General features: G+C 36.1%; 1 protein-coding gene across 1 annotated transcript in view; it reads right to left on the bottom strand.

Moving 5' to 3' along the window:
- ATE1 (arginyltransferase 1) overlaps nucleotides 1–27,524 on the bottom strand; it is a 168,769-nt gene that overhangs the window by 94,989 nt on the left and 46,256 nt on the right. The window contains exon 8 of the mRNA XM_008074549.1: nucleotides 13,275–13,307. Within this exon, the coding sequence (XP_008072740.1) occupies nucleotides 13,275–13,307 (33 nt within the window). The remainder of the gene's footprint in view (nucleotides 1–13,274; nucleotides 13,308–27,524) is intronic.

Here is a 27,524-nt window from a genome sequence, read left to right as displayed (position 1 = left end):
AGGATTTACAAGAAACTCAAACATGCTGAAAAGTAAAAAAACAAACAGCCCTACATGAATATATACTTCTAAAAAGGAGACACACAAAGAGCCAACAGATAAATGAAAAAATGCTCTGTCTCACTAATCATCAAAGAAATACAAATCAAAACCACACTGAGATACCACCTAACTTCAGTCAGGATGGCCTTTTTTTTTTTGAGTTGGAGTCTCACTCTGTCACACAGACAGGAGTGCCGTGGCCGCTCCCGGCCACTGCAGCCTCGACCTGCTGGGCTCCGGCGATCCTTCCACCTCAGCCTTCCAAGTAGCTGGAATTACAGGCATGCGCTACCACGCCCGGCTGATTTTTTGATTTATTGTAGAGATGAGGTCTCGCTGCCCAGGCGGGTCTCGAACCTGCAGGTTCAGGCAATTCACTCACCTCAGCCTCCCAAAGGCGCGGGACTACAGGCTGAGCCACCAAGCCCGGCGATGGCCATCTTTAATAACTCAAAAAACAACAGATGCTGGAGAGGATGTGGAGAAAAGGGAATGCTCCTACACTGTTGGTGAGAGTGTAAATTAGTACAACCTCTATGTAAAACAGTGTGGCAATTTCTAAAAGATCTCAAAATTGGCCGGGCTCGGTGGCTCAGCCTGTAATCCTGCGCTTTGGGAGGCCGAGGTGAGTGAATTGCCTGAGCCTGTGGGTTTGAGACCAGCCTGGGCAACTTGGTGAGCCCTCATCTCTACAATAAATAAAAAAAAAAACAACAAAATTAGTCGGGCATCGTAGCGCGCGCCTGTAGTTCCAGCTACTTGGAAGGCTGAGGTGGAAGGATCGCCGGAGTCCAGCAGGTTGAGGCTGCAGTGGCCGGGAGCAGCCACTGCACTCCAGTCTGGGCGACAGAGTGAGACTCCAACTCAAAAAAAAAAAAAAAAAAAAAAGATCTAGAAACTATGCTGCCCATTGAAAGTGAACTAGATAAAGAAATGTGGTACACATGCACAATGGAATGTTACATGGCTATAAAAAAGGACACAGCAACTTGGATGGATTTAGAGTCTGTCATATTCAGTGGTCTTATCACAGAGATAAAGAACTGAGTACCACAATAGTCTCACTCATAAGTGGACCCCAAACATGTATCATACTACTACAAGAAAGGAATTGACAGTAGCAGGACACTACCTGGGCAGAACACATAATATCAATAAGGGTACCTGATTCTAAACCAGGTGAAGAGAGTACTAATGAGAAGCCCAAACTTCACCTGTATTTAGACCACTTATATACCTAATCCTGACTTGAACCACATAAAGTAAAATGAAATAAAGTAAAATAAAGTAAAATAACAAAATAAGTCTTTGGATTTGAACTAAGAAAAAAAGAAAATAATTTTTACCTTGAGGACCCTCTGAAAGGGTGTCAGTAACTCCCAGGTATTGCCAAGCTGCACTTTTGAGAATTGCTAATATAAATCTACTTTTTAGATCCAAGTGAAAAAGGGGCCTATAAACTGTAAGCTACAAACAGAAATGGAGTAGCCTCTAATGAATTGAGTCCAGGATTCGTGGTCAAAAGATCTAGATTTGTGCCCCAACTCCACTGTATATATTTTCTGACTACTGGATGTAAGTAAAACCATAACTATATTTAACTATAGTTTATTTTATATTTCAAAATAACTAAAAGAGTATAATTAGAATGTTTCCAACCCAAAAATATTATAAATGTTTGAAGTGATGGATACCTTCAATTACCCTGATTTGGTCATCATACACTGTATGCTTATATCAAAATGTCACATGTACCCCATAAATATGTATGACCAATATGTATCCACAATAACTACAAATAAAAAATTTTTAAAGCTTCAATGTTTGCAATTTAAAAACAGGAAACATACTACTGCTCACTCTCAAAGATAGTTGTAAAAAATAAATTACAATATACAAATAAGAGCACTTTGCAAACTAAAAAGTTTAGGCTAGTTCTTGTTTTGGCTTTAATAGGTTTTAACATCCTAAAAGATTCTGTCTATAAAACTATAACAGAAGCTCATTTAAGACAAAGTTATTTAAACTAACAGCAGCTATCTTTAATTTCCTCATAATAAACCAGTGATGTGATCAGCAATATTTAATAGTTTATCTTTACCACTCTGCAGTTTGAACAAGGTTTTGGATATGTGAAAGAATTAATTAGCAAAGTTATTTTTCAGAAGTTTCTCAATTTCAGGAATTTAGCTGACAACAGAAAAAATTAATAACACTCACCCCTAGTTATACAAATGAAAAACCATCTTAAATGTTGGAAAAGGAAGGCATGGCTCCTGTGATTAATGAGCTGTGCAGTATAATACCAAAGACACGATGTAGACATGACATCAATATTAATAGGACAATTCTGGCTTCTAGCCAAAATGTGTGCATATTTACTCTGATAAAGTACACCTGTTTTCTCACCAACTTGTTTCCATGTCCCTCAGTTATGCCCAAAATACTGTTAAGGACCAAAAAAATAAGCAAAAGGGAAGTCACATGCCAGACCATCAGGAATAGCATTTGAGGGGATTTCACAGGGTTTCAAAGATAGGAAGAGTGAAAAGTCTTCAGAGGCTTTAAATGAGCAGAATCTGAGTTATCTTCTCTTCCAAAACAGACAAAAATCTCTCTCCCAAATTGTAGCTATAGAACACAAAAATGTACAATTGGACAATTAGTGTTGGACTGCTGTTTAAGGAGGTCCCCAAAGGTAATCATGTTAAGCACCTGATTTTTAAAAAGTCTGCATGGTTTTCAAGAAACTTATTCCTGCTTATTGTTTCACCTTTTGTTAATAGTTTCATGAACCATTTCACCAAGGTCTGGATTCATTTTAAAAGCAGAAACACAAAGGTAGGCTAAGCCACTGTGGTATCAAATCTACATGATTTCTTAAAAATGTAAACAATGAAATTTGAAAATTTAAAACAATTATAGTCTATACTTAAGAAATGAGTAATTTAATTTGGAGCATGCAAACAATAATATTCATTGCTAAGATAATCACACAGTTTTATGTAAGTGATTTAAAAATCAAGTACAACCAATTTCTAAATTTCTGGCAGACAATCAGACACTAAAGACAGGGAAAAAGAAAATTTAATATTATCAGTAGAGAGATTAAGAGTGATGTTATTCTTTTTTCTTCAGTTTTCTATATTTTAAAATAAACATGCATTAATGTTACAATCAGCTTGGAATCATGCTTATAATTCCAGTACTTTGGGAGGTCTCGGCAGGAGAACTGCTTGAAGTCAGGAGTTCAAAACCAACTTGGGCAATGTAAAGAGACCCCATTTCTACCCCCACCCCCCAAAAAATTAGCCAGGCATGGTGGCACATGTCTGTTAGTCCTAGCTATTTGAGAGGCTGAGGAGAAGGATCCTGAGCCCAGGAGTTCAAGACAGCAGTGAGCTGTGACTGCAGTCACTGCACTCTAGCCTGGGTTACAAAGCGCAAATCCAGCTCCGAAAAACAAAAAAGCTGGCCAGTTATGGTGTCTCAAGCATTCATCCCAGCACTTGTGGGAGGCCAAGGCAGGAGAATCGCTTGACCCAGAAGTTCAAGATCAGCCCAAGCACATAGCAAGACCTTGTCTCTACAAAAAAAAAAAAAAAATCAGAAAAATAAGCCAGTTGTGGTGGCGTGAACCTGTAGTCCCAGTTATGCAGGAGGCCGAGGTGGAGCCTGAGCCAAGAAGGCTGCAGTGAGCTGTTATAACACTGTACTCCAGCCTGGGTAACACAGTGAGACCTTGACTTAAAAAAAAATAAAGAAAGAAAAACAATTTTAAAAAGTTACAATCAACAGAGTTTTAAAACACAGAGTTGGTACAGGTCAAGCATCTCAACTCCAAAAAGTCCAAAACCTTGAATGCTCCAAAATCTGAATTTTTTTGAGTACTAACAACATTCAACGGAAATGTTAATTGGAGCATTTCAGATTTTGAATTTTCAGACTGGGACTGCTCAACTGGTAAGTAAAATGCAAATATTCCAAAATAAAAAAAATTCTGAAACCCAAAACACCTAGTTGCAAGTATTTCAGATAAGGGATACTAATCCTGTAATTGCTAAATAGAATAGGTGAAAGAAAAATTATCTGAAAAGAGATTACTGAGTATCTAGTCAATTTGGGATGCTATAACAAAATACCTTAGACAGGGTAATGTATAAACAATAGAAATGTATTGCCAACAGTTCTGGAGGCTGGGAAGTCCAAGATCAAGGCCATAGCAAATTCAGTACCTGAAGAGAGACTGTGCCTCACAGATGGCACCTTCTGTGTTCTCACACGGTGGCAGCAGCAAGGCAGCTCACGTCAACCTCTTTTACAAGAGCACTAATCCCATTCATGAGCACAGAGCCCTCTTGACTTAATCACTTCCCCAAAGTCCCCACTTCTTAATACTATCTCAGTGGGTATCAGGTTCCAATATACAAATTTTGGGGGGACACCAACATTCAGACTATAGCACTGAATATTCTTGCAGTGCAGTTCTTGGCTTGGTTTCTATTGACTGGGTTATTTTACAACTCTGTAGGAGCAGACATTAACTTGCACATTTCTGTCCAGGAAATGGACCTCAATGTATGACAATAACTAGTTGTTTTTCATCTAACCTAGTAATTTCATCTCAATCTTTTATTGTATTAGACTGCATGCATATCTATATCAACATCTAACATCTATATATTATCAAATGCTCTTTGCACTAGTTTTAATGTCTTACTGGGTTTGCCTTAACTAATGTGTCAAATAAAATTTGACATGTGTACATGCTGTATTTGCATGAAGGTCATGATCTTACCTTTTTGAAAATTACAGTTAACCAGTTTTGGAGGCCATCCACTGAGAAACTCAAATGGACCCACTTGATGGAGCTAAGTAAATGAAAAATGCGTCTCACAGTTTAAGTCTAACATGTCACTTCTTGTCTTTTCTTGGTTCTCAGAGATTCACATGAAGCAAAAGAGCTCTAACTTTGTTCACTGTTTTTTCTTCATGCCTTTTTCTCTCTTTACTAGGTTTATGCCTTTGTTTTTGTTTCTGGTTTGCTCATGACCAGTAAATTATTCTCATTGGTAGTAGTAATAGATGGATTTGATTTATGGTCTCTGTTAGATGGATGATAGACATCTATTCTCTGCTGTATGACAGAAGATAGAGAATCTGGTTTGTTAGTCTTGCTGGTCTGTTTGTACATGTGTGAGTTCAATCAATTAAGGAGGAACAGCTTTTTGAGATCTGAACCAGTGAGTTTCTGTGTGTACTGTTGACCTACAGGTAAAGTTGTAGAACTGAAGCTAAGCACTCTCTACATGTCTGTGACTCTAGAATTCAGAAAAACCTTTACTTCTCATTGTGTGTAAAATACTTTCCTACCTCCAGAGAGTATTAATAAATTATACTATTAAGTCTCTTAAATAGAGGAGCTCTGTAAAAATAACTTACAGAAGTAAGCAAGCATATATGTAAACTATTCTCCAAATTCATAGAAAATTAAAAACTCCCTACAGAAACTGCTAACTTGGAAAGATTTTTAATAATCAAGTTTATATAACTTAGGTGAATCTTTGGATAAATCAAACTGGTTTAAAATTTTTGATTTAAATAAGAAAAAAGTTGTGTCTTTTCTCAGATTTATTAATATTAAGTATAATACGTAGCATGGTTTTAAAAAATAGTACAGGCATACCGCAAAGATATTGCAGGTTCAGTTCTAGACAATCTCAATGAGGCAAATATCACAATAAAGCAAGTCAAACAAATGTTTTGGTTTCCCAGTGGATGTAGTTTACACTATACTACAGTCTATTAAACGTAATAGCATTATGTCTAAAAATACAATGTAGATATCTTAATTTTAAAATGTTTTATTGCTAAAAAATGCTGACACAGACACAAAGTACATATGCCATTGGAAAAATTATACTGATGGACTTGCTAGGCACAGGGTTGCTCAAATCTTCAATATGTAAAAAACACAGTGTCTGAAAAGCACAATAAAGTGTGATAAAACAAGGTTACTGCATGTGTTTGTCTTTTTTAAATTAGAAAATATAGTTTATTTAAAATGTAAATTAGAGAGAGAAAGAGTTTCACATCTCCAAGGGAGGGGAGGGGGCCAAGGCCAGGAAACATGGCGATGGCCACAGCTCAAAGAGCACATGGCCACACCAGAGTCTAGTAAGGCAATGACCAGGTTTGTTTTTAATGAATGATTCAACTAAACTTCCAAAATCATTCATTGGTTTACTAACCAAAAACATTAACATTCCTATATAATGCTTAAGATTTCGAAAATGTAAATCTGTGTTCAGCTAAATTGAATTATAATTCTGATAAACATTGTTTAAACTTTTTAAATTATGGTAAAAAAATTACAATTTACCATTTTAACCACTTTTAAGAATACAGTTTGGTGTCATTAAGTACATTCACAACATTGTATAACTACCAGCACAATCCATATAGAACTTTTTTTAATCAGACAGAAACTGTATGCCCATTAAACAATTAACTCTACATCTCCCCCTTTCCCCGGTCCTTGGCAACCTTCACTCTGTTTTCTCTCTATATAAAGTTGACCAACCTATGAAACCAGGTGAGCAGATCATACAGTAACTGTCCATTGTGACTGGCTTACTTCAGTTAACATAATGTTGTCAAAGTTCATCCAAAATGAGAATTTCCCTCCTTTTTAAGGCTAAATAATACTCTAGCTTACGTATATGCCATTTTGTTTAGCCATTCACCTACAGATGGACTTTTGGGTTACTTCTGTCTTTGGCTATTGTGAAAAATGGCGCTATGAACGTCTCTATACTGTTCAAGACTCTGCTTTATTTTGCTTATACATGTGAAATTGCTGGATTATATGATAATGCTATTTTTGTTTGAAGGAACTCTGCATTTTTTTCCACTGCAGCTTTACCAGTTTATATTCCCACTAGCAATGCACAAGAGTTCCAATTTCTCTAATCCATGCCAACACTTATTATTTTCTGGGTAATGGCCAACCTAATGGGTATGAAATGATATCTTATTATGGTTTTGATTTGCATTTCTCTAATGATTAGCAATGCTGTACAACTGACCAACATTGAAGATCCTTAGAAAACTTAAAAATTAATGTATATCAACAAATATTAATACATAATCTTTACATGCCTGGATAGTTTCTAAGTAAGAATGAACACTAAAACAATGAGCACATTTTGAAGTTTACATACCTCTCCTTCTTATTTAAATATACCATAGAATGGCTATATCTTTAGGGTCTGTCAATAAACAGTTCATCTTTGCCAGTTTAAGAAGGTATAAAATGGATATGTAAGAAACTTGTGTTATTTGTGACATTATGCACTTTCTCATTCTGCTGTAATGTTTGTATAAGTCAAGTTGTTCTTAATGCCTACCTCCCAGTTCTCTCTATAAAATAAATTATTTTATTTTATTGAGATGTAATTAATATGGATGATGAGGTCACACTAAGGGCAAAAATGACAGAAACGTACACTTGAGTATGTAAAGTAATGGGATAAAACTTGCTTTTTAAGGAAAAAGTAGGATTATTCTAAAGTAAAGTGTTAGCTTGTTACAGAACACAAAAGAGCAAACCCGAAAGACAAGATTTGAAGGAGTACACTTGTAGGCTGAGAGAACTGCATCTTATTTGCCTTGGTTTATAATCTTCAGTCAGAAAAAAAAAAAACTACCATACATGTTAAAACGTTGGCTGAGTTTGCTCAGTTCTGAGGGACCTCTTCATGTGGGCTACTTTTACACTGTAAGTGAGAAAATTAAGGATCAGGGTGATTAAAGGATTGTCCAAAGTCACAAAGACAATGCAGAATGCTAGAAAGTACCAAAACCTGAAATTCTCAACTTTCAATTCAGTGTTTTTCTCAGTGGACACTGCTTCAGTGGGGCACCATGCTAAAATAGTCACAATGCATTAACATGCTCTAGTAAACATAACCAAAGGACAAAGAAATGTATTTCTCAATGACATAATTCTTAGAAATTTAAATATTTCAAAGAAAGCAAAAAGGGTTACTCTAAAATTTACAACTTAAAACTGTAAGCATTGTAATGACAAAAATTTAAGTTTATGTAATTGAGGAAAGATTTACAGTAAATGTTTTAAATAAGAATAACAGGAACAAGAAAGAACTTATTTCTGGATTTTTTACTGCAGAACAAATAGATAAATCAAGATGTTACCCTGTTATTTAAATGATTTTGTTCATTTTGACATTTTCTTTTATTTTAAATCCTAATTCTCCAACAAGAAGACTTTTCGCAAGGTCAAATTGGCTCAAAAAAAAAAGTAACAGAATACCAAACTTCTCAATTCTAAAGATTAGTCAATACTTATCAAACACTCTAAAACATACCTTAGAATCCAGAGTAACTATCCTATGTGTGTCTTTATTTAATGTCAGCTCAATTTAAGACTCCTGCTTTTCCAGTATTTCCTCTAGGGAGAATATATCGCACAGTGACAACCCAGACTGAGAACTCAATGACTGCCAACATCAAACAAGACTGATGTCCCCATGGAAACTAATCCACCCCAGGATTTCCTATTCAAACATTTTCTAAAGCAATCATGCATATCTAATGGGCAATGAGAACAGTTAAGGCAGATGACCCTATAATTTCAACACAGTTGAAAGGTCCTTGGAGTAATGATGAATACCGCTACTACTTACTAAAGGCGGCCTAACCCAGCAAAAAGACATCTTGAATGGACTTGGAGTTTAAGATGCCAACACTAATCCAAGCCTCATGCAGAAACTTCTTTAACCAGGACATTTATGGCATTTTTCTATTTAATGTTTAGTTTCTGTTCTAAGTAGACTTTCTTTTATTCTCAGAATCAGTTTTGGTATATTACCACATGGGATTGCTTTCCAGTAAAAGACCTCTAGTTGATATCTATGAGATGTGCAGTTTCAACTTATATTGGCTCAACTATCAGGTGACATCCAAAAGCTAATCGGAAGTATTGTAAATTCATTTACCTAACCAACATTTACTGAGTGCCTCTGTGAGCCGGGGGAATAAAACTCTGGCTAGTCCTCAAATACCACTTATTAAAGTGAACTGAGGGCAAGAAACAATGTTCAGTTCAATGAAAGTCCTTGTCAGTGGCCTAGCCAGCAACCGAGTCCCAGTCAGAACTGCCCAGCAACCCTCAGACCCAAGTGAAGGGGAAAGCATTCAATGCCACTTCCAATGACTTTGCTCCAGAATTCTAATCCATGCCTCAGGTCAACAGCTTCCTTGCCATCTTAGCTTCTGATTCCAGAGTATGGGACTCAGCCTGAAAAACCACATGACTATTTCCCAGCCCATACAGCAACTTGTATTTTTCACTTTTGCCCAATGGATCAAGCCACAGCCCAGCTTTCCAATTCTGATCATTCAGTACCAAACAGCAGACTGCCAACCATTCTAAGGATGTCTAGCTCCCCTGTAGTTACCATTTTCTGCCCTGGCTTTTTAAACAAGCTCCCCTCACCCTCCAAGCATTAGACCAGAGAGCAGGTAAAAGCTTCCCCCAGTTCACCAGCTCAACTCTCTTCCTGGCCTCATCTCCCCAATGCAGGCCACTCTGGATCACTGATCCTCAATGTCATCCTTATTCAAAAAATTGCTTGAACTCCCTTCCCCAGCTTAACAGCTGAACCTTCCACCCACCTCATCCCTCCATTGCTGCAAGTGCCCTTCATTTCTATAGAACCCAGTTTTGGGTAACAGCCATTCCCTCTTCCAAATTCTAGCTACTACAGACACCCTGATATCTAGAGCCACCCCAGCAATGATACTTCATATGCTGACAGAGTCAAGAGACAGTTAGGTTCTCATGGTGCTTTCTTTTTTCCTGATAGCAAAATGAATACTATCACTAGTTACGATATCCCCACCTCTAAAGCTGGCAAATACAAACACACATAACCAAATATATGCACATTCTCTTCCAGTCATCTAGAGGTTCAGGTGAGAAGTCAAGTCATTCTCTACTCTAGAGAAAGTTTAGAAAGATAGTTTTATTAGCTAGCAAAAAATATTTATGGCTCGTTTGTATACCTAACTCTGAACTGTACCACCACATCTTTATAATTAAATATATATATTATGGTTCACAGTATTTAATATTAAGAGTATTAGTGAAATCAATATTAAAAATATTAATTAAAATACACTCACTTCAATATGCAATATTATCTCACCGAATACTAAAACTGTATAACACACCAACCATAATAAGGAATGTAGAAACAGGATGCCAAATTGAGTCAGATCTTTTCTACAAGATTTTGAGAAATTAAAAGATTAAGAAATGATACATACTTTTTAACAGCTTTATTGAGATATACAACAAGTTCCCTATGTACGAACCTTCAAATTACGAACTTTTAACAAAGCACACTTACATTTTGTTTTTTTATTTGGAGTCTCACTCTGTCGCCTAGGGTGGGGTGCTCACGGCCACCCCAGCGTCGACCTGCGGGCTCAGGCGATCCTTCCACCTCAGCCTTCCAAGTAGCCAGAATTTTTTTTTTTTTTTTGAGTTGGAGTCTCACTCTGTCACCCAGACTGGAGTGCAGTGGCCCACACAGCCACTGCAGCCTCGACCTGCTGGGTTCTGGCGATCCTTCCACCTCAGCCTTCCAGTAGCTTGAACTACAGGTGCGCGCCACCACGCCCGGCTAATTTTTTTTATTTATTGTAGAGATGAGGTCTCGCCAAGTTGCCCAGGCGGGTCTCGAACCTGCGGGCTAGGCAATCCACTCACCTCAGCCTCCCAAAGCACGGGATTACAGGCTGAGCCACTGAGCCCGGCTATTTTTTCAGTTTTAAGGTTGCTCTATAGCAGTGTTTTTCATCAGGGAGTTATTTTGCCCGGTAGGGACATTGGGCAAAGTTGGGAGACATTTTATTGCACTCCAAGGAGTAGAGTCCCACTGATATCTACTAGGCAGAGGCCAGAAATGTTGCTAAGCTTTCTATAATGTACAGGACAACTCCTCAAAACAAAGAATTATCCAGCCCAAGAGGTCCTTAGTTCCAAAGTTAAAAAATCCTGCTCTGGGGTTTACTAAATTCATCTCTAACTTATCACTATTGTCTTTCAAATTATATTCATATAATGTTAGAATCTTACAGCAGTATCATTCCATTTTCTCTTTCCTATGTTATAATTGTTGTCACATAATATCGACAATATGATATTGAGCACTTAGCTAATCTAAGCTACCTCTCTGAGTTCAATATTCTTCAAAAGAAAATTTGAATATCTATCTCATAGACATTCTCTAAGAATTAAAATAAACCAAGAAAAATGTTAAGCATAGTTCCTGTATACCATAGTTGCTAACTCCTCAATAGGTTATTAATGTAACTATTAATACAGAAGATTTTAATTGATCTAAAATGAAAGACTAGAAAGACATATCTGAAACCTTAACGACCTACATTCACACATGGTTTAGTTTTTGTTACAAATGCCTCCCCTGTAGTGCTCTACCTTCAAAAGTGACAATGAGACTATACCCTACTAGACTGGCTGGCAAATTCAACTCAGAAGAAAATTTCAAGAATCTTTCAGCCTCAGATATACAATCCCTTTTATTTACCTACACTTAATTGAAGACATCTGTAATTGGTACCACACAAAATGTAATTCAGGCTTATAAATGTCAATAAAAATGTCTGTAAGGTAGAGGTCCAATGTAAACCTAGCAAGGGAGTGCACATCTAGCAGCTACAAAGCGCCACAAAATTAGGAATATAATGGAAATAAGTTGCCTGACTTGATGAGGTGATAAAAGCTCTTTTTCCATAAAGCTCAATAAACTCTATTAGACTTCAGTGTACAGGAATGTAAAAGGGTCAGCCCCACAGAGGGAAGTAACTGACTCTTCACACATGGTCCATTCAAATGACAACATATCAACTTACTGATGTAATTGCTATAACCTGACAATTTCATTAGATTAATGTGGCAGTTAACTGTTTAGGACTTATAACAAAAGGACATGGTTAACTCATAGCAGTTTCTATGGAGAAAGTGAAGATTAAAGTCTACTTTATTTTCAGTTGCAAGTATTGTATTGTCTCTACCAGAATCATTTTTCTTTTATTCAAAATTGAAGATGTTGGGTATTTATCACATTGCAATTTTCCTTCTCTAGCTATATCATAAACTTAATAACAACATTAAACATTTAAAGACTTCCCATACTAACTTGGCTTTGCTTTGGTTATCAGGCACTACATAGTGGCAAAGAAACAGAATTCTGAGTTCAGTGCTGCTGGAGGAGATTTGGGGGTAGCTGCCATTAACTAAGTCATCAGGTGACCCCTGTGGAATTCCAAACTAGAAAAATATCAACTAAAACTCCTCAAAGTTTTTCCCATCAAAAAAAGAGAAGCATATTGGTCATCTTTCATTTTGATTTCTCTTTTCCCCCATGTCCGTAAGCCCAGTAATAAAAAAGATCAATTTAGCCAAGGTAAAATATAACTCCAGATTATTAAGTGAAGAAAGCAGACAGAAAGGATAGAAACTATCACTAAACTTTGACTGTGGTACTTTTCCTTCTACTTTTCACCAAAGATTAAAACTTCCATGCATATATTCCCCAATATTTAACCGGAGTAGTTATGATGCAATTTTTAAAAATGTATTTGTTTGGTATACTCTAGCTGCACTGGATTATCAGTTCTACATTGAAAATCATGAGAATTAAATGAAAAAGTGAATGAAAAAGTCAGAATAGTGCCTGTGTTATATAACAGAAGCACAATAAAAGTTAAGTCCTGTGCTTTTATCAATTCATGAATTCTAAAATGGTCTCTCAAACCAATAAAAACTTCCTTGATGACAGCCTATGTCTGTAATGTATCCAGCTCCCTTTTAATACAAGGGCAATTTATAGAGAATACCGCTGATGTGTTATGGGAGTAATGAAGATACAACAAGGCTCTTGAACACACAGTACAGCCTAAGTATATTATATTAAGTATAACCATATCTGTCATGAAGGTGAAGAGCAGTAACGTCTAGGAACTTTTATCAAAAAAGGCTGTATTTATCCCATTACTGTTATTGAGGAATATATGTGTCACACCAAAATGATCACTCCTAAATTATCAAATAATGAAAGATACCAATACTAGTGTTCAATTAGCAATTCTAGTACTAAGGTCAATGAGTAAACTCTTACCTTCAAAGGTGAACTGCAAAGGAATCTTGTGAACTGCAGAGTCAAATTTGAAGAAAATCAATTTCATCCAGTAAGTGAACAGCAAATGAGAACACAGAGAAAAAGGAAAAAAGATTACATAATTTTCTAGTAAGATCATCTAAAGTAAACTTCAAAATCTATATAAAATTAATGTTTTCATAAGTTGTGTCATTCATCCACAGTACAGAAAGGTTAAACCTAATCTATAGTAGGTACTCAAACTGTTTGACTTGTTCAAATAAACATTCTTAGGAATCTGTACAAAAGTAAACAAAGCAAAACAAACTAGTCTTAAAGTATTTTGTTTAAGTTTTATCTTACAATTCTTAAATAATAAAAAACACCCTTAAAGAGAAGAATGAGCAATCTTCCTGACCCTAAATGCAACAGGAAAAGTTTAGTAAATGCCAGAAGAAGATATAAACCAAAAGCAGGACCAAGAAAAGGAAGAGATAAGCCAAGACCAAGAGAGGAGGCCGGGTGAGCAAGAATGAGAGAATGGTGAAGTTCTGTTTCCATAGTTTGGCATCTCGCCTATGATGCTTATCCTGTTCTCTTTTCTCAGTACCATATTGCTTTCCTTCTTTCCTTCCCTCTCCCTTCTTATCTTTCTCTTCTTTTTTGAGACATAGAGATTTATGGAATTACCTGAAACTAAGAGAAATATGCTGCCTGTTTCTCAGCATTTCAATAAAGAAACAAATTATGGGGAGTGGGGCATAAACAAATGACAAAGCAAGTGTAGGTTAACTCTGAAATGAGAACTGTCGCATAATTTCACACATATCCATGATGGTAATTCATAATTTCATAGATGTCATTTAGAGAATCAACATTTCAAATCCTTTGAGATAGACTGCAATAATAAAATAAGCAAGTAATATAACCTCCTGGTCTTTCTAAATGCAAATAAACTACAATAAAATGCAATGGCAGGCTTGCTTCCAAGCACTTGTGAACTTCCTCTCCAAAACAAAGCTAACTAAATACTTGGAGGGAATACAAATAACTTGCATTCTCTTTTAGAGTTACACAGTGAAATATTTATCAATGAAATTATATGATCACTGGGAAAGTGGGGAGAAATGCAATTAATGGGGAGAGAAATTATGTAGATAAAACAAGACAACATGACATTAAACTAGTGAGGACAGGAAATGAATATATAAGGGATCCTTATGATTCTTTGTAAATGTTTAAGAGTTTTCCATAAAAAAAAGTTTAAAAATAAATCAGGCACTGCCCCAAAAAACTAAATAAATGTATTCCAAAAATATTACTAATGCACATCAAAGCCATTCAATTAACCAGTATCATTAGTCCCTAGGAAACAGGGTATATTAAAATACAGACTTGTGAGAAGGTTTTATTAATTTAAATATCAACATGCAGCTCAATTATATTAACTGTTAAGAGAACTTTCTGAAAGTGCAAGATATACCAAAATATAGTTTTCATAATGATGATATGAAACAAATAATTTTATTGAAATTGAAAATGCAAGGTTTGTGGGCTTGAAGTCTTTCACAGTAGCCCAACCTAACACAATCCCTATTCTTCCTTCCAAGAGTAAAAAGTGCCCACTGAAAAACTAGCCGATTTTAACAGAGAAAAATGCGGCATCGTAAATTTTCATTTTAAAATCAGAAATTTGATACTGTAGGGTTTCTATGCTTTTCCCTATAAGTGTGTGTTAACTATATTATATATATACACTTTAGAATTTATAAGTAGTTCATATTTAGTAGTAATGGATGCATCAATTAGATTGGAAGTTACCTGAAATAACAAAGAGAAGTATATAAATACTCTTAAAAAACTATATGTCTCCTTGAAGCTCCAATAATTTACACATAACTTTGACACGTATGTGTCCAACATTTGTGTCACAGTTTTTTCAAAATAGAACTAAAAATTCTAGTCCTGTTTGAAGATGCCAAAACATAAAACAAATAATAAAAGTTTTCAATTCCAAAGTAGTAAAAACAGAATAACAAATCACAAGTCATACATTCACAATTCTATTCCCAGGACATAGAAAGATTTCAAAAAATACCCTCTTCTCCTGAGTGCATCAGTAAAACCCACTGTTATTTCCTATTTCATTTTGGTTAATTACTTAGCAAATTATTTCACAATAAAATTATACATATTATATTCAGTACAAATAGTAAAAGTTTGAAAAAATACATAAAAAGGCAAATATGATATTACAAAATATATTTTATGTCTATACTACAACTGAACTGACAGTAGGAATAGATTCCTTTTAAAAAATACTACCATGGTGTCTGATCAGTATAAGAAATGACGATGGCTCAATTTTTCTATGAACCTAAAACTATTAGAAATTAAAATCTATTTTTAAAAAAAGACTATGGCCATGTCTGGTAGCTCACATTAAAATCACTTTTCTAATATGGCTATTCTAACAGAACTAAATAGAAGAAATAATGGGTATAGTTAATAGGTTTAAGAGAAAGATCCTATTCAAGATATTTAGGCATAATATTGAGAAAATTTAAAAATTAAATGTTTTACAAAATATCAATGATTTTGCTGATAGGAATACACTTCATTATACCAATAACAATGGGAGGTGAATACAGCCATATTCTTTATCATTCTATGTATTCATTTTAAAGATATACCAAAATATTGGGCAGGTTATTCCTATTTTCAACTATACTTCCTAGGAAGTATCGTGATTTAATATAGTTGAAAATAGGAATAACCTGTCCAATATTTGGTTTTTCAAACTTAAACAGGTACATTTTCTGCTATATATTGTTAATATGTAACTATTAATAATATTATCAATTTGATTCACCTGATAAAATTCTGTCAATTATTCTTCAATTTGTAAAAAAAAAAAATAAGGATTATGGCCTATATTTAGAATCCAGGTATAAAAGCCATCATTACCATTTTTGAAATCCTTTAGGCCTCTAAAGAAAACAAGGATACATACAGATCAGTGCTCATGCTACATACTGACCTTGTTTTTTTTTTTTTTTTTTTTGAGTCTTGAAGTCTCACTGTCCCCCAGACTGGAGTGCAGTGGCCACTCCCGGCCACCGCAGCCTCCGGCAATCCTTCTGCCTCAGCCTTCCAAGTAGCCAGAACTACAGACACATGCTACCACACCCAGCTAACTTTTTTTTTTCCATTTATTGCAGAGACAAGGTCTTACCAAGTTGCCTGGGCTGTTCTTGAACCTGAAGGGACAGGCAAACCACTCGCTTCAGTCTCTCAAAGTGGCGGGATTACAGGCTGAGCCACCAAGCCCAGCCTACCTTGCTTTTCTTAAAGCATTCTTTCTTACCACTCCAAGTACTATTATGTTATTTATCAGTGGTAGCCTGTCCCATAATAAAACTTCTTATTCCTTCTAGAGAAGCACTTAATGTTTGACAAAATTTTCTAAACAGTTTTCCAAGTGTACAAAACTGTAGTTCATCCTCTTACCAATTACGATTAGTAAATTCTTTCTTTTTCCAAATTATTCAGGGTGGGGGGACGAGGAGAATGAGGATGGAGGAATACATACTGCTCATGCCATCAAAAGAGCCCTGCAAAACTACAATCAATTACCTTATCTTTATAATATAAAATATTCAACAGATAAGTAAGCCGCTATGCTCCTGAAATGTCTTTTCTTTTAATAAGTAACCAGGATTAGATTCCTATATTTTAAAGAAAAAGGAAACAGTGAATATTGCCAAAAGGTAACTCTTACAAAGATAAACCACATTTTTAAAATTATTCTAAACCATGGAACACCACTGACATCCCCACTTTTATAACTACTCATATCACACCCAAAATTCCCTCTTATTAACAAAATATACTTTTCTAGTCATATTTCCTTGGCCTTTAACTTATCACAGCATACTTACTACCTGACAATTTTTCAGGGGGCATGTATTTTAAGTCACAATCTTTCTTAGATTTTTCTTAAGATTTTCTTAATCAGCCGGGCTCGGTGGCTCAGTCTGTAATCCTGCGCCTTGGGAGGCTGAGGTGAGCGAAGTACCTGAGTCCGCGGGTTCGAGATCCGCCTGAGCAACTTCGCAAGGCCTCATCTTTACAATTAAAAAAAAAAAATAGCCAGCGTGGTAGCGCACGCCTGTAGTTCCAGTCACTTGGAAGGCTGAAGCGGAAGGATTGCCGGAGCCCGGCAGGTTGAGGCTGCAGTGGCCAGGAGCAGACACTACACTCCAGTCTGCGTGACAGAGTGAAACTCCAACTCAAAAAAAAAAAAAAAAAAAAAGATTTTCTTAATCATTATTTGAAAATTTCCAATTATCAATCTAAATTAATCACAACCTAATGTCAAATACTAAATTTTTTTTTTAGAAATTTAGAAGCCTTTATTTAGTTGAGATTCTAAATTATGTTAAGTAACATTTTAGACTCCCTTCCTAGGCCTGTACAATTTCTGGTACACATTTATACTATTTTAAATTGGCCACTCTAAGACAGTTCAATACTAAGTTCTATGTTAAGAATAAGTCTCTTCTAAATCTACAATTCTTATAAATTAATTTGGCTCCATAAAATAAATAAAATTTCATAGTTTCATATTTCACTGCAAATAAACCTTCAAAAGCCACCTAAAGACAAAGTTAGCACCCATTTAAAAAGTCAGCAGCAGAATGAGGAATAAATCTATATTTAACAGGGAGCCAAAACTGTTTGAGAACTATGACCCTGTTTATCCTATTAGTGGAGAGTGAAAAGGGCAGATTCAGGTAATTCCCTGTTTGGTTTTTTGTTTGTTTTCCTTTTTTCTTTTATTTTAAAGATGTGGGATACAATTTGGGGTTAGGTATACAATGTTCACTATGCAGATACCCTTGTTGATGAGGTGTGCCCCTCCCTCCTCTGGCAGTTTCCCTCAACTGCCAATCCCATCCCCCCCTCCCTCCCCCCTGCCGGTAGTTTCCCACGTATGCCAATCCCTTTCTCAAAGTATTATGATAATTGTTCAAGGTCCGCTTATGAGTAGGAACATATGGTACTTATGGTACTCTCTTCTTAGTTTTTGTGATAGATCTCTGCATATGATACACTCTAAATCCATCCACATTGCTGCCCTAATTTTGTTTTTTATAGCTATTCTCTATTCCATTTGTAAGCAATATAGCTGAAAGAACTAATCTTATAGTACCTCTTTTAGTTTAGGATTAAACTAAAAACCTTGAATGACAACAACAAAAATATTATTCACATTCTAATATATTTAAAACTATGTGTTCTAAAGCACTCATTAGCTCTATTTGAGTGAATAACTTACATTATTTAGGGCTTGGTTTTTTAATCTATAAAATGATTTTCACTAAATCACTTTCCCCAGCTGGTGTCCTGTGGCATGCCAGGCTCCTATTCTCTGAACAATAATTCCATGGCTACATAAGTTTGGGAAATGCTGCATACCATAGGGCCTCACCTCCCCATCCTTCTAACCTTAAAGAATTACAAGGTGTACTGATTAATAGGGAGAGAGTGGCTCTATCCCTATTAATAAAAGATGAAAAGTTCTGAGAATTCCTGTACTTACAGACCAAAAAAAAAAAAAACCCCTTCAACTTCATTTAATCAAGTGCTTTTCAATTACATGACCGGGAATTGTTTGTTTTTAACTTAATGTTAACACCTATTAATATCTGACATAAGGCCAGGCTCGGTGGCTCAGCCTCCCAGCACTCTGGGAGGCTGAGGCGAGTGGATTGGAGACCAGCGTGGGCAACGATAAAAACCTGTTTCAACGATAAATCAAAAATTAGTCGGGTATGGCAGCACGCAACTGTAGTTCTGCTACTTGAAGGCTGAGGCAGAAGGATCACCAGAGCCTAGGAGGTCGACGCTGGGATGACTATGAGTGTGCCGTTCTTTTGCTATTTGTACCTCTCTCCCTAATTTCTAAGAGCAACAGGAATTTGGGCTATAATTTAAAGCAGTTACTAATATCCACCCCTTATGTTCATTATAATAATAATCATGCTTTATAAATAGTGGCTCTATCCCTATTAATAAACATTTAAACCTGTTTTAAAGTCATTATTGGCCAGGCATGGTGGCTCATGCCTATAATCCCAGCACTTTGGGAGGCTGAGGTGAGAGGATTGCTTGAGCTCATGGGTTCAAGACCAGCCTGGGCAACTTGGCGAGACTTTATCTCTACAATAATAATAAAAAAAAAAAGTTAGCCAGGCATGTTGGTGCATGCCTATAGTTTCAGCTACTTGGAAAGCTGAGGCAGAAGGATCACCTAAGCCCTGGGTGACAGAGTGAGACTCCAACTCAAAAAAAAAAGTCATTATTTACTGCTTCTAATGCTGCTGTTTCTGTTTCTAAAATTAAACTGTTAAGTTCACAATATGAATCTATGAAGTCCAGACAACATAACAATTCTATATCTTGAAGAATTATACTCTAAAATAATAAAAAATTTTAAAATGTGATTGCTTTTCCACATTACCAGCAGCAAACAAAATCAACATAAACAGAGTTCATATAAAAATACAAACAAGTCGGGCTCGGTGGCTCAGCCTGTAATCCCGCACTTTAGGAGGCTGAGGTGAGCGGATTGCCTGAGCCTGCGGGTTCAAGACCCGTCTGGGCAACTTGGCGAGACCTCATCTCTACAATAAATCAAAAAATCAGCCGGGCATGGTAGCACATGCCTGTAATTCCGGCTACTCAGAAGGCTGAGGCAGAAGGATTGCCGGAGCCCAGCAAGTCGTGGCTGCGGTGGCCAGGAGTGGCCACTGCACTCCAGTCTGGGTGACAGAGTGAGACTCCAACTCAAAATAAATAAGTAAATAAATAAAAATAAAAATACAAACAAAAAGGAGGTTCTTAGTAAAGTCATCAAACAGAATACCCACTGAAGAAAGACTCAAGTGGTAGTGGCATTGTGTGCTGAGTTCTGAACCATTTGCCACAGGATTCTAATGACCCAAAAACTTGTATATTAGCAATATTAAATAAGCAAGTTAAGTACTAGCTCAAAATACTAAAACATCTCATGAGAAGTACAGAAATAATTTTGAAAGTGTGTTTAAGAGAAAAGACAGTTCATGATTATTTTTAAGTCAACACTAAGACCAAAGTTTTATATAAAAGAAATATTTAAATCTGTTGCTGACTTTCTTGAACTGCAAGCTGAGTGTACAGAAATGCACCAAAACTTAAAGTTTTCAAAACTACATTCTTACAAAAATAACATTTGTCTTGGTATAGAGTATAGTTATTTCCAGATTGGAAAAAGATGCTTAGAATACACATACACAGATATACAAAAGGACTCATATCCAGAGAATATAGAGAACTCTTATAATTAATTTTTTAAAAGACACAAGAATCCAATTTTTAAGAGATAGGAACAAACTCTTGAACAGAAACTTAACAAAAAAAGAGGAAATTCAAATGACCAGTCATTATATGAAAGGATGCTCCCGACTTAGTCATCAGCAAATGGCAAATTAAAATCCCAATACGAAACCACTATACAGTAAGTCCCCTACATACAAACTCTTCATTCCAAGAGCACATGCGTTAGTCCAATTTATCTGTAAGTTCAGCAAAGTTAGCCTAGGTACACAACCAACACATCAGTTATATAGTACCGTACTGTAATAGATTTGTAATACTTTTCACACAAATAATACATTTTAAAAAACACAAAAAGAAAACATTTTTAATCTTACAATATAGTACCTTGACATCCTGGGCTCGAAATAAAGATACTGTACTACTGTGCACTTTATAGTACTGTAAAGTATACAAAAGTACAACCGACTTATTGAGGGTGCATGCACTCACACATGAACCAACTTACATGACTGGATATGCAAATTCACATCTTTTAAAGTTCACAACTTGAAGGTTCATATGTAGGGGACTTTCCGTATACCCACCTGGCTAAAATTAAAATGTCAGACATCACCAAGTGCTGGTAAGCATGTTCATACAGCACAACCCTATGGAAAGCAGGAAGTATTTATAAAGCTAAAGATTATGTTTACCCTATGACTGAACAATTTAACTTCCACATATACATCCAAGATAAATGAGTGTTATGTTCATCAAAAGATATGCACAAAAATGTTTATAGCAGCTTTATTCATAATAGGCAAGAACTGTAAACAATCCAAATGCCCTTTAAGAATAAAATAAATTGGGCGGGCTTGGTGACTCAGCCTGTAATCCCAGCACTTTGTGAGGCCAAGGTAAGTGGATTGCCTGAGCCCGTGGGTACAAGACCCACCCAGGCAACTTGGTGAGACCTCGTCTCTATAATAAACCAAAAATTAGCCGGGCATGGTAGTGCACGCCTGTAGTTCCGGCTACCTGAAAGGCTGAGGCGGAAAGATCACTGGAGCCCAGCAGATCGAGGCTGCGGTGGCCGGGAGCATGCCACTGCACTCCAGTCTGGGTGACAAAGTGACACTTCAACTAAAAAAAAAATTAAATTAAATTAAAGTTAATTAATTAATAAATTAAGTCATACAATGAAATCCTACACAGTACTGAAAGACAACTACTACTGTATGCAACACAGATGAATCACAGAATGTTGAGTAAAAGAATGCAGAAGGGTTTATCTGTATGATACATTTATATAAAGTTCAAGAACAGGCAAAAGTAATCTACAGTGATAGAAGTCAGAATAGAAATTAATCTCTGGATGGGAGACTACTGACCGAGAAGGGTCACGAGGAAGCCTTCCAGCATGCTTAAAATGTTCTCTCTTATCTAAAAGGTAACTATAAGAGTACATACATATGTAAAAATTCAAGAAGCTACACACTTAAGACTTATGCGTTTTACTACATTTAAATTTTAAATATAATTTTTAAAAAGGAAATAAAAAGAAGAAAAAACTATACAGTTCCACCTGGGGACTTTTCTTATAATCACTGAAAGCACAGAATTCAACAGCTAAAAGGAATCTTGGCAATTATCTAACCCAACTCCTTTACTTTGTATCTGGATAAACTAAGGTACAGAAATGTTACATTATTTTACAGTCCAGAACAAAACCAGGGTTAGAGGCCAGAAACCATTTCCAATACATTGTTCCCTTTATTATACCAAGGACTAACACTATTAACCAGAACTCAACAAGAAAATAACATCCAGAAATACCAATACCACAAGTCTGAGCTTAACTAAGGCGACAAATAGGTATTTAAGCAACAAGAAAGTAAATTAACAAGGCTACAACAAAATACACAATTTTGCTGTCAAATGGCAAAAAGAGAGATTAAAAAGGAGATTAAAAAAAAATCACAAGCAACAGAAATCATCAATAAGAAACAAGGGCACCCTAACTTACTTTCCTGCGTCACCAGTGTCCCTGCTGTTCTTTCAAGAAATCTCGCACTCTCCCCTCAACCTGAAATGTGCCTCCCCTGGATAGACAAAGTACATGCTCTGTATAGAGGTGTCTACCACAGAGCTCATCTCACCAGAGCCTCGTCCTGAGATCCTTATGTAGCATCACCCCCACCACTCTATCCCTCACCTACTCTTCATTTATCTTATTAGCACATACTACGTTAACGCTATATGGCATACTTATTCTTTGTCTTCCTCACTAGCATATAATTTCCCTGAGGGCAATAACTTTTTTATCTTGTTCTCTATGCTACATCTTTAGTCTAAAACAATGGCTGGAACATAATAATAAGTAATCTGCTACTTAAATGTCTGTAGGTAACTACTCATGAATTGATTGAATAAATGCATTCATTAATTTGTAAATGGAATGAATGAATTCATAAATGATTAAAGAAATATTCACAATATTTTCTTTTATCCCCATGTCTCTTCCTGGATGTTGGTTACTTTGGAGAATTAGGTCATCTGGTCAACATGAGATGTCATTAACTCAGAGAAGCAATCACCGGTAAGGAAGAGCTGGTATCACTGAAGTAAAAACCTGTCCCCTTTCTATTAGACCTTCTTAAAAACATTGATGTCCTCTAAGCACGTCTTTCATTTCCTGCAGAAAAACTTCCAGCAAGTATCATTTCTGAGAAGCAACTACTCAAGCAATACTTAGGACCAAACTAGGGATCACTAAACGACATAGCTTGTTTAAAATAATTCACAAATTAGGGATAAGTGTAAAGTACCATAAAAACTAGAAATCAAAATTTGTAGGAAACCACAGTCAGGATAAGACTGTTTTTAAAGCCATCTAGTCAAAGTAGTAAGAAGTGGAATTTTTTTTTTTTTGAGTTGGAGTCTCACTCTGTCGCCCAGACTGGAGGGCAGTGGCCGCTCCCAGCCACCACAGCCTCGACCCGCTGGGCTCCAGCGATCCTTCCGCCTCAGCCTTCCGAGTAGCTGGAATTACAGGCGTGCGCTACCACGCCCGTAATTTTTTTTTGGATTTATTGTAGAGATGAGGTCTCGCTGCCTAGGCGGGTCTCGAACCCGCAGGCTCAGGCAATCCACTCATCTCAGCCTCCCAAAGGCGCGGGATGACAGGCTGAGCCACCAAGCCCGGCTAGAAGTGGAACATTTTATCAGCAATTTATTATCAAAAACTAATACTTTACTATACTACCATAAACATATTAACAATGGTTACAGGTATTGCTCAAATACTTATCAGACCAACTGATTCAAAGTACAATAGTATATTCCCACATCATGCCAGGTACACATATCTTCAGTAATTTTTAACATTAGCATCTTAACTTTTAAACATAAATGTACACCTACAAAAAGAAGGTATTTAAAATTCATTTTAGTTGTTAACAGAAATGCACAAGAACCATGTCTAGTTCATCTATGCATCCCCAGGATCTACCATAGTGACTGGAACATTCCAGAAATTAAATATTTATATGAATGGTTGATTAGAAGAATCACATTCCTCCATAGTCCAGGAGAAAGAACTACGGGAGTCATTCGAAGTATAAAATTTTGAGCCATTTCTGAATCATTATCAAATAAAAGCCAACAAATATACGTATGTGTGCATATATAGATAGATACACACACACACACACACACACACATATATATATCTCAAAAGTTAGAGACCTCCACAAACAAATATATTCTCTATTTTTACAAATTCTCAAAGGCAGAATTAGTTCTGGATAAATAATCATATATGTAATTTTACTTTTATAAGTAACAACTGACTAGATGAAAATCAACTGCTTTTTACTCATGCAGGCAGTTACCTAAAATTATTTGACATATAAAATGAATAACCACAGCAAAAACACAAGCTTTTCTTGTTTAGGTTAGTCATCAATAGGTAGTATTGTTCACTTGTCAGGTGATTACCAGGAGGTCATAAAACTTGATGCGCCTGAGATTTAATGGAAAAAACAGACCTAAAACACAAAAGCTAAAGACAAATGAAGCTCACAGCAAGATTATTCCTATCACATGAGCTTTGCACTCACTAAAATGCACTTAACTCGTTACAGGTAAATTGCTCAACACTCTCACTCAGGAAATTAAAAGCAGCTTTTAGTTATTATAATAGGAAAGCTGTCAAAAGCTTGTGACATCATTTGAATGTTCCTTTTTGCTTCATGTCACAAGTTTCAAGAAGTAGCTTTCAATTGGCAGCAACTGAGTTCTCTCTCCGGCTGTTTTTTAAAAATAGTCAACTCAGCTGTTCATTCATTCAACGAATGTTCACTGGGCTTCTACTCCATTCCAGGCACTCTGATGGGCGCTGTGCATTTCTTCAGATTCTGGCATAGTTTTTTATAAGTTGGTATAACAACAACAAAGTATGTGATGGATTATGGTAACCCAATATAGCTAATTTATCAAAAGGAGAGTATAAGCAAGAAGCTCCACCACTAGAGTAAAACAAAAAAACCCAGAAACCCACCTTTGGTTCCAGTTCTTGGTAAAATTATTAAGAAATACACACATAAACACCAGGCATAGTGTCCTGGTGCCTGTAGTCCCAGCTACTCAAAAGGCTGAGGCAGTGGATCTCTTGAGCCCAGTTGTTTAGGCTGCAGTGAGCTATGACTAAAAGTAATAAGCCCAAGTAAAACAGCGAGGAAGCCCAGGTAAAACAAAAATTAACCAGGGATGATGGTGCATGCCTATAGTCCCAGTTGGCTCAGGAGGTTGAGACAGGAAGACTGCCTTGAGCCAGAACAGTTGAGGTTGTAGTGAGCCATGATCATGCCACTGCACTCCAGCCTGGGCAACACAGTGAGATCCTGACTCAAAAATAAAACACTAAAATTACATGCTGATGAATGAAACTGGGTGATTTTGAATATTATTATGCTACTAATTTCTTCCTTTAAAAGGACTGATTGCATTTTAATATTAAAAATGAAAAAATATATGGCCTCTTAATTCAAATGAATATTTGAATAAAAATAGAAAAACAAAACAAGAAAAAATAATTTCATTTGTAGATATTGACTGGGTAACCAGAAGTATCACAAATTTGCTCTTGACCACAGTATTTCGTGTGGTTCCTAATAGTACAGTATCACCCATATCCTAGTAACTAAAGTTTAAACAATGATTATTTGGCCAAACAACTTTACACCTTTAAATAAGTATTCTCTTATTTAATCTTCATAACAACCCTGTTGTAATATTTCCCTCCCAACCACATTTCCAAACTGAGAAACCTGAAATGAAGAAAGGTGAGGAATCAGGAACCGGCTCAAAACCACACAGGCAATAAGTGGGGAAGCTGAGATTCAAGGCAGAAATGCCTGGTCAGAGTTTCGCACTCTTACCCTCGTGTTTCCTACATCGAACACTTAATTCACAAATGTCAGTTCTTTTTTATTGATTATTTAGATCCACTTTAACTCCTTCAATTGGCAACTGTGGTCCAAAGTAAAAAGCACTGAAGTTTCTAGACTTGTCTCACTGTCTAAACTCTAGTTATTAGGATATGGATACTATACTATTAGGAACCATCAAAGATACTGATGTCAAGGGCAAATAAGTGATACTTCTAGTTACCCAGTCAGATATTTCTAATCACTCTTGTTACTCTGGCAAATTATTTCATTATCTAAGAGAAGTTAATCCATATAATCGCTACAATCCTTTCATCTCTAATACTATATACTCTGATTTTGTAAGTTGAGACAAGTTTTAGAAAATTATTGACCAAAAGCAACTTTAAGAAAAATGTTCCCAGCAGCCATAAAAAAAGAATGAAATCATGTCCTCTGCAGCAACATAGATAGAGCTTGAGATCATCATCCTAAGTGAACTGACTCAGAAAATATGTAGGAGCTAAATGGTCCCAAAAATGGAAATAATAGACACTAGGGACACCAATAAGGGGGGCAGCGAGGTTAGGTTTCAGAAACTACCTACAGGACACAATGTCCACTATCTGGGGAAAGGGATACCTGAGACCCAAACCCCACCACTATAAAATATGCCCATGTAACGAACACACATGTACCCTCTGAATCTAAAATTTTAAAAAAATTTTTTTCATTTTAAGGAAAAAAAAGAAAAATGTTTCCAGAACTAGTTTTAACATCACCAATCTAGATTTCCTTCAAAAGTTAACATATGGGGATACAACAGTGCCTCTGCTCCATTAATTTAATGATCCAAAAGCTTTGATAATTTAATCAGTATCAGTAACAACTGTCTTGTCACAAAGCCTAAGACATACTACAACCCACTAGTGTGCCCTGACCTAGAGGCTGCTCATAAAAAGTGGCTTTTTGGACTGAATTACACAAATAATTGCCTAAGATTTCTACTTTACTCAAGTTAAGCTAACCCTGATCTTAAAAATATATTTTTAAAATTTCAAAGTGTTCAGATCTTGACATCATTCAAATTGTTATTTATATGCCAGAGTTAAATATTTATAAAATATAGGTTAAGGATCACTAATCCATAAATCCAAACTCTGAAATACTCCAGTAAGCATTTTCTGCAAATGTCATGCCAATGTTCAAAAAGTTTTGGATTCTGGAGCATTTTGGAGTTCTGATTTTCTGATTAGGGATACTCAGACTGTAGCACAGCAGGACCTTGGATAGCATCCTTTTGTTTAACATTATTATAATGTAGATGAGAAAAAGAAATTACTTCCTGATGAGGTCACTTCCTGTGTGGAGCTTGCATGTTCTCCCCACATTTGCAGGGTTTGCTGTGGGTCTTCCGGTTACCTACCACATCCCACTTATGTGCACCTTTGGCTCACTGCATGTTTAGTTGATAACAAGA

This window comes from Carlito syrichta, unplaced genomic scaffold (assembly GCF_000164805.1).
Source record: "Carlito syrichta isolate Samal-C Ts95f unplaced genomic scaffold, Tarsius_syrichta-2.0.1 Scaffold316482, whole genome shotgun sequence".
Lineage (NCBI taxonomy): Eukaryota > Metazoa > Chordata > Mammalia > Primates > Tarsiidae > Carlito > Carlito syrichta.
The sequence above is the reverse complement of the archived record's forward strand: the minus strand, read 5'-3'. Positions and strand labels throughout refer to the sequence as shown.